Consider the following 9,057-nt stretch of genomic DNA (forward strand, 5'->3'; position numbering starts at 1 on the left):
CACACACACACAACGTGATACTGACCTGACACATGAATTCCTTCTGTCGGTTTCCATAGAGCAGTGAGAACACTGGGACTGGTGGGAGAGAAGAAAGGAGAGGAGAGTGACGAGGGCTACTGCAGGCCTTTCAAGGACACACAACAACGGGCTGCAATTTTTCTTTCCTTGACACACTGCTTTACACACTCACCGGCTAGCCAATGAGTAGATGAAGCCAACCCAACCCCACCCCTAGAAAGCAGTGTGCATCCCAAATGGCAGCTGATTCCCTATGTACCTTATGGGCCCTGGTCAAGATTAGTGCACTATATAGGGAATAGGGTGCCGTTTTCAGAAGCAGCCAGTGCCTTTGCTGTCACCTCGTTGCCCTCTAACACCTCCCCCACCCCTGCATGCCATCCCTGAATTGGTCACGTGATGTGCCCCACCTCCCCTCCTTTCTGTCCCCCATTATCAGAGTTCCAGGGCTGCAGTGAAGAATGCCTTATATGCACTTGTGCCTGTAAGGCTGTGAGGACTAGGGCCTGTCTGCTGTCTGTTGTCTGTCCTGTCCCACTGTGGCTGCTTGAAGTCATGTCCTGTGTGTCTGTGACAGAGAGAGAGAGACTTGCTTTGGCAACGTTAACATATGTTTCCCATGCCAATAAAGCCCTTGAATTTAGTGTGTGTGTTAGGGGTGTATCAGAGGCTAGGTCAGCTGAGAGGGCCTGTTTTAGGGCCCAGCTGTGTCTTGACTTGAAGGCTCTGCACCCATTGTGTCAGAGCAGAGGGAGGATGGGCTGGGGGAACAGCAGTCTAGGTTTAGTGTGACACGCTGTTCCATGACCAAGACACTTAATGTGTCCCAAATAGCACCCTATTCCCTATTTAGTGCACTACTTTTGACCAGGACCCATGGTGCACTACTTCTGACCAGAGCCCTATGTAGGGAATATGGTTCCATTTGGGACTAAAACTGTCTGCAGTGTGAACAAGAGGGTCACCTGGTTCTGAGCTATCCATTCCAAGGCATGGGGCTCTGCTCCTTCTTCCTGTCTTATCATTAGGATGAAAGATCTCTCATAGATAAGCTTAGGAAACAGGCTGCATTAAAGGAAGGAAGAATCCACCCAAAATCACCCATTACTATAATTTAGTGTTACATAACACTATGTGAGAACAATGTTTTTTCTTAACATTTTCATTATGTCATAATGTTGATAGCAACATGAAAAGCAACACCCACAATGCTCTCTTTACCAAAGTTAATATAAGCATGTGAAGTACAGTTGAAGTCGGAAGTTTACATACACCTTAGCCAAATGCATTTAAACTCAGTTTTTCACAATCCCTGACATTTTAATCCTAGTAAAAATTCCCTGTCTTAGGTCAGTTAGGATCACCACTTTATTTTGAGAAGGTGAAATGTCAGAATAATAGTAGAGAATTATTTATTTCAGCTTTTATTTCTTTCATCACATTCCCAATGGGTCAGAAGTATTTGGTAGCATTGCCTTTCAATTGTTTAACTTTGGTCAAACATTTCGGGTAGCCATTTCGGGCCCATTCCTCCTGACAGAGCTGGTGTAACTGAGTCAGTTTTGTAGGCCTCCTTGCTCACACACGCATTTTCAGTTCTGCCCACAAATTTTCTATGGTCAGGGCTTTGTGATGGCCACTCTAATACTTTGACTTTGTTGTCCTGAAGCCATTTTGCCACAACTTTGAAAGTATGCTTGGGGTCATTGTCCATTTGGAAGACCCATTTGCGACCAAGCTTTAACTTCCTGACTGAGGTCTTGAGATGTTGCTTCAGTATTTCCACATCATTTTCCTTCCCTCATGATGCCGTCTATTTTGTGAAGTGCACCAGTCCCTCCTGCAGCAAAGCACCCCCACAACGTGATGCTGCCACCCCCGTACTTCACGGTTGGAATGGTGTTCTCTTGCTTGCAATCCTACCCCTTTTTCCTCCAGACAGTACGATCTTTGTCCCCATGTGCAGTTGCAAAGCATAGTCTGTCTTTTTTATAGCGGTTTTGGAGCAGTGGCTTCAACCTGAAAGGCCGCTCAGCAAGGAAATGTCGATATAGGACTTGTTTTACTGTGGATATAGATACTTTTGTACCCGTTTCCTCCAGCATCTTCAAGGCCCTTTGCTGTTCTGGGATTGATTTGCACTTTTCGCACCAAAGTACGTTCATCTCTAGGAGACAGAACGCTTCTCCTTCCTGAGCGGTATGACGGTTGCGTAGTCCCATGGTGTTTATACTTCTGTTCTATTGTTTGTGCAGATGAACGTGGTACCTTCAGGCGTTTGCAAATTGCTCCCAAGGATGAGCCAGACTTGGTCTACAATTTTTCTTTTGAGGTCTTGGCTGATTTTCTTTAGATTTTTCCCATGATGTCAAGCAAAGAGGCACTGAGTTTGAAGGTACGCCTTGAAATACATCCACAGGTACACCTCCAATTGACTCAAATGATGTCAGAAGCTTCTAAAGCCATTACATCATTTTCTGGAATTCTCCAAGCTGTTTAAAGTCACAATCAACTTAGTGTATGTAAACTTCTGACCCACTGGAATTGTGATAGTGAAATAATCTGTCTGTAAACAATTGTTGGAAAAATTACTTGTCATTCACAAAGTAGATGTCCTAACCAACTTGCCAAAACTAGAGTTTGTTAACAAGAAATGTGTGGAGTGTTGAAAAACAAGTTTTTGTCTCCAATGTAAGTGTATGTAAACTTCAGACTTCAACTGTAGCTAGTTAGCTGTAAAATCGCCTTAACAAACTACACTATCAGTTTAGGATTCTACAATCTCACCATGGTCAACCTGCAGATCGAGTTACCACACAGTGGAGTCTGACATTTGTAATTGCACCATGCAATGCACCCTGGACTGAAGAGGCAGACAAATAGGAGAAATGTGTTAGACCCTCTGTTAAATTACAAACTTCTCTTAGGAATATTGCAACAATATCATCAATGGCTCATTCTAGGGAACATTTCCCATGTTATAAAATCGGCCAGTATAGAAATCTGACATGTATGATAGACGTTTTCACCATCTAAGAGTTGTATTCCTATTAACTTCCATTGCAGTGAAAGCATCTTACGCCAATCTAAAGTAGGCTGGCTAGCTACAGTAGTCTTCAAGGCAAGCCCAACACTTTTCCACTGTTAGTGTTTTCATGAGGGAGGTTTTGCCGGGGGGGTTGTTAGGCACAGGCACGGCAAACGTTCTCCTCCTGGCCTCGTCTCCTCTCCTTCTGCATCTCCGTGCCAAGAGTAAAATGTTCAGAATGTGTCAGATACAAATATAATCACTGGAGCTGACTTAAATAGCTATTCTGCCTTCTATGAATATTCTCTGACATTGTATCTTCCTGAACGGGCCCCTGGTCAGACGGTCACATCACATGCAACACAGTAACTCATTCATTTCCTTCTGTTCCAGGGTTGCAGCCATGCATCTCAAGCAACACCCCAAACTGCAGAAGAAAGAGATCTACCTGGAGTCCTGTCAAGACAGCCAGAGAGGCCTTCATGTGAGCCAGCAGGGGGTCCTGTCACAGAGGACAGTGTGGGGGGTGCGCCCAGCAGTGGCCCTGATTGGTCCGATAAGCAACGGGCTAGGCCAGGGTACGGCCTGCTACCCCCTCAGTGTCATATCCACCAACACCCTGCAGTGCTGTAGTAATGACAACAGTGGCTCCAACCACCTCAACAACAGTAATAATAACCACGGCGACAGTGGACTGCAGACCTCGAGGCTGAGTGAGTCCGAGGGGGATGTATTCCACAGTAGTGCCACCTGGGCCCAGAGTAAAACCTCCAAGACCACCTCCTGCAACACCCCCCCCTCCCTGCTACTCTCTACCTGCACCACCTCTTCTACAGGCTCTGAGAACCAGGGGGCCTCCTTAAGAATCTCTTATGAAGGGGAGGACAGAGAGGGACCGCTGGAAATCTGGGCTGTCATCAAGCCTGGCAACACCAAGGAGAAGATCGCCATCTTCGCCTCGCCCCAGTGCCGTGGAAGCCTGGTGAACGGTGGCGATGGAGAGGCCGGTGAGGACTTGGTGAGCAGCAGCCCGGTGAGGACCGTGTCTGTGAAGATGAAGAGCTGCTGGGAGGACGAGGGTGGATCTGTGGCCAAGCGCAGGAGGAGGTCAGGGTCTCAGGGGCACCACCAGGACCGAGAGAGACAGTCATCCGGAGCCCTGGAGACACTGAGCCCCACTGAGAACAGCCCTGTAGAGGTGACCCTCTGCCTCAGAGAGAGCCCCAGAGTGCCTGAGTGTGGGGAGGTGGTTGTACGGGTGGATGGGGAGCAGGTGTGTAGGGTAGAGGGTAAGGAGGTGAGTGGGACTGACAAGGCTCTCTCTGTGGTGGAGTTGGTGGCCTTCTTGGAGCAGAGAGCCAGCGACAAGCAGGTGGACTCTAAGCCTGTGTCTCTGCGGAGCTCCACAAGCATTACCTTAACCAGGGGGCTGTCACTGACCCTGGAGCCTCAGCAGCCCAGAGCCCCAGACCAGAACCCCCAGGGGACCGATGAGGCAGAATGTGTAAAGGTGTCAGACATGGTGGCCAAGCTGGAGTCAGAGTGCCTGAAGCACCAGAGTGTTAGAAGGGAAGGGTCCAGATCTGGGGGAGAGCTCTCACGCAACAGCCTCACGCGCAACAACCTCTCACGCAACAACAGCCTCTCGCGCAACAACAGCCTGCGGAGGAGGGTGGGCCGGGTGCTGCTGGCAGGAGCAGATGCCTTCTCCATCTCAGCCCAGCCACCACCACCTCAGTCTCCCACTGGGCCCCACCATGGACTAGAGGAGACGACCAGGGTGCCGCACCGCCACGTTAGTCCCTCTGCTGGCTATCCCTCTGCTGGCTATCCCTCTGCTGGCTATCCCTCTGCTGGCTATCCCTCTGCTGGCTATCCCTCTGCTGGCTATCCCTCTGCTGGCTATCCCTCTGCTGGCTATCCCTCTGCAAACACCAGCCACACGGACAAACTAGCTCCCAGCAGCTGCCGTGAAGCTGCCCAGTTGGCTTCCAGCACCTCTGACTCAGCCTCTCCGTCTCGCAGCATGGACTCTGGGTGTGGCGCCTCTGTCGTCAGAGAGCCAGAGGAGCGCTGTGAGGCCCAGGGCCCGGGGCAGCAGAAGAAGAACAGGGCTGTAGAGTCTGGGCAGAACCTGCACTTCCAGCTCCTGTCAGAGCAGGCCAGGTCCAGCAGTACAGAGAGCAGTAGTAAACTACAGTGTGCGGAGCCCCTCCCAGGCATGCTGTTCTTCTCACACACTCTGCCCTCACAGGTGGTACTTGAACACACACTCCCACACACAGTCAATACTCCCACCCACACACACACCCCCCAGGAAATGGAATCCAGCCCTAAACCCACCAGAGACTCAGCAGAACCCTCCAAGATTCAGCCCTGTGACCCTTCTATCACTTCTCTACTCCCTGAACCCATATCGCACAGTGAGAACTGGGCCAAAGAGGAGGACGAGGCGGTGAGTGAGGGAGAGGGGAGTGATGTTAGCCGGTGTGAGACAATGCCTTTCCCCCTGCGCCGCATGGTGTCTCACGAGTTCCTGGAGATGCGCTTTAAAATCCAGCTGCTTCTGGAACCCCAGCAGTACATGTCCTTCCTGCCTCACCACATCATCATCAAGATATTCTGCCTGCTGCCCACAGAGAGCCTGGCTGCGCTCAAGTGCACCTGCCACTATTTCAAGTTCATCATGGAGAGCTACGGCGTGCGCCCCGCGGACTCCCGCTGGGTGTGCGACCCCCGCTACAAAGACGATCCCTGCAAGCAGTGTAAAAAGCGGAATGGGCGCGGAGACGTGTCCCTCTGCCGCTGGCACCACAAGCCCTACTGCCAGGCGCTACCCTACGGCCCCGGGTACTGGATGTGTTGCCATGGCTCCCACAAAGACACGCCCGGCTGCAACGTCGGTCTCCATGACAACCGCTGGGTGCCCGCCTTCCATAGTATCAACATGCCAATCTATAAGAAACCCAGGAAGGTCTCTGAGGAGTAGTGGTACAGACAATGGGAGGAGAACTGACTTGACTTCTGTGCACTTCCTTTCTTCTTAGGGCTGATGTCTGTCTGTTGCCATATGTGCATTTATTTGTGGGGAGTTTGAGGGAAATCATGTTGCTGATACTGATGAGGAATCGCTGGATCTCTTCCTTTACCACTTCCCCCTCCTGACCCCTAACCTCTGACCCCTCAGGTCCTCTGAGATTGTGAGCACTTTAACCGTGGTCAGAATTCTCAATCCTCAAAGGATTCTGTCAGGGTATTCTATTTACTTGCTTCAATGTTTTGGGTTGAAGCATAAACTCTGGTTCTGATAAGTGTGTGTTGAAGAGAAGAGCTTTAATGAGTATTTGTCTTCAGTGTTGATGCTTAATGTGTCCCTCCTTACCATAGCTCTTTCCTTATGCATCAACCGACCGTTACATTGGAATAGATACTTTAGTCAAGGTAAAGCCTATCAATGTTATGCAGTGTATCCCACCCACAAGTGATTTACTCAGTGTGTGTTATGTTGTCTAAGTGAATACATACATGGCTGCAGGACCTCGGTTTATGCAAAATATGAATCAACCCTATTCCATATCCCGGTTGCTTCCCAAATGGCACTCTATTCCCTATATAAGGCACCCACAGGGCTCTGGTCAAAGGTAGTGCACTATATAGGGAATAGGGTGCCATTTGGGCAATGGAATCTATATCCCCACTCCACTATATCAGGCTCCGGGTCAGAGAGGCTTTGTTGTTGGTTTTGGATCTGATTGAAACTAGTTTGTTCTGTGCTGGTTGTGTTTACATTGTACATAGTGCTACAGAGTCCTATATCAAAAACAGGGAGAATAAGAGTGACGAGCAGCACGAGTATCTATGACTTGACTTGAATGCATTTATTAGCTTCAGTTTGGTAAAAAGAAAGGTATTTACCCTGTCATGTGTATATTGCTGAATTATTATTGGGTGTTTTTTTTGCAGTGGGTCCCAGATGTATAACCCAGTCTGTAACCCATATGCTTATTACAGCTCGCAGTTTTTTTTCCTCTAACATTTTTTTTTATGTGTGTTGGAAATGGCACACACTTCCCTATATAATGCACTACTTTTGACTAGGGCCCATAAGGCTCTGGTCGAAAGTAGTGCGTTATTATATAGGGAAAAAGAGTGCCATTTGGGACGAGTTTGTTATTAATATCCCTCTTTTTATAATGCTATAACTTCTTGAAGGGAAACATGGGAAATGTCACCTCAGTGTTTCTGTTCTTTACAATGACTTTAACTGGACATGATCTAAAAGAAAAAGAATCAGGATTGATGACAAATGGGAAAAATAATGGTCTCTAAAAGTAGTTTGCTCCCAGATATATTTTTTTTACTTTGTTGTATATTCCTGCTGTATTCTCTGTAAATGCATTTTACTTCCAATAAAGCGCATTAATTCGGAGGTTTTAACTGTCATACCCTACCTTTTTCATTATTTTTCTTTAGTGAGTATTGACTTTATGAATATATGGAGGGACTCCAGCCATACATGTCACTCCTTTCCATTTATCACATCTTGAGGTCATTCAATAACATTCAATTGTCAATGTTGTGTTCTTCACAACTTAAGGTCTGTACTGTAGAGCTGGTTGGTCTGCTTGCCTTTCACTGGGGCGAGGGGAATTGGTTAGGGTCCAGGTGTGTTGGAAAAGAGCACAACGGAATTCTATGCCTTGCTGTGGAAATGAATTTCTGGAAGTTGATATTTAGTCATGTCAAACAGTTGAGGGAGATTCACTGCTGGTCAATTTTATAATTTAATATAAAAATTGCTTTCTCAAAGGGTCTGGACTGTCCATTTTAAAAGGGAAGGTGAGTTGAGTAAGCAATGTACCAAACAAAGGGTGTTAAGTCCAACCCTGGTTCAGATTGTCTGCCTCCTGAAATGGTCATATGCAATTTTTTTATTTATTTCAGGTGCCTTAAGTCACAACCAGGGGATGACTAAGGCTTGGCAATAAAATGCATTCATATATTGTGGTTGCCAGTGGTTTTGATGCTGATCATCTAAATCCAAACTTGTTAGAGCTCTTTTAAATCTGAGTACTAGCAGGCCTTGTGTATTTCATGCACATTGTAGTCTGTGCCTGCCTGCCTGCCATACAAAATAAATAGATTTACCAGCAAGCGAAGGTTACTATGGCTGGGTTTACACAGCCTAAATCTGAATCATTTTTTCACTTATTTTTTTTTTGACCAATCACAGATCTTTTTCACAGCTGATCTAATTGATCCACATAAATTAGTGGAAAAAAAGATCAGAATTGAGTTGGCTGTGTAAAAGCAGATTGTCAACTGTGGAACCTGTTTTTCTGGTTACAATAGTTTGGGGTTTGCAGTGCAGCTAACACTAATGCCCTTGAGTACATCTGAACATAGTTGTACAAAACACTTGACTCCACTTAACACATGCTTCTGGTTCAACGCAAACTTTTATGGAAGAGAAATCGCATGAATCCTTTTTTTAAACAACCTATGTCACTAGTAGGTTATAAAGGTTATTTAATTTTTATTTCACCTTTTATTTAACAAGGTAGGCAAGTTGAAGATAAGTTCTCATTTACAATTGTGACCTGGCCAAGATAAAGCAAAGCAGTTCGACACAACAATGGATGGAACACATGGAATAAGCAAACATACAGTAGAAAAATAAGTCTATATGCAAATGAGGTGAGATAAGGGAGGTAAAGGCAAAAAAAAGGCCATGGTGGCGAAGTAAATACAATATAGCAAGTAAAACACTAGAATGGTTGATTTGCAGTGGAAGAATGTGCAAAGTAGAGAGAGAAATAATGGGGTGCAAAGGAGCAAAATAAATACAGTAGGGAAAGGTAGTTTGGGCTAAATTATAGATGGGCTATGTACAGGTGCAGTAATTTGTGAGCTGCTCTGACAGCTGGTGCTTAAAGCTAGTGAGGGAGATAAGTGTTTCCAGTTTCAGAGATTTTTGTAGTTCGTTCCAGTCATTGGCAGCAGACAAC

The 9,057-nt window shown here is 46.7% G+C and overlaps 1 protein-coding gene across 5 annotated transcripts in view; it reads left to right on the top strand.

Annotated features, from left to right (window-relative positions):
- The window catches only part of LOC110505797 (F-box only protein 34), a 28,612-nt gene extending 21,126 nt beyond the window's left edge, over nucleotides 1–7,486 (top strand). For all 5 annotated transcript variants that reach the window (XM_021585239.3, XM_090221135.1, XM_021585243.3 and 2 more), the window contains one exon: nucleotides 3,443–7,486. In XM_021585239.3, coding sequence (XP_021440914.3) covers nucleotides 3,443–6,038 — 2,596 coding nt within the window. In that variant the 3' untranslated portion in view covers nucleotides 6,039–7,486. The remainder of the gene's footprint in view (nucleotides 1–3,442) is intronic.
- Nucleotides 7,487–9,057: the final 1,571 nt, after the last annotated feature.

This window comes from Oncorhynchus mykiss, chromosome 25, assembly GCF_057628025.1.
Source record: "Oncorhynchus mykiss isolate SJ-2025 chromosome 25, ASM5762802v1, whole genome shotgun sequence".
NCBI classification, from domain to species: Eukaryota; Metazoa; Chordata; class Actinopteri; order Salmoniformes; family Salmonidae; genus Oncorhynchus; species Oncorhynchus mykiss.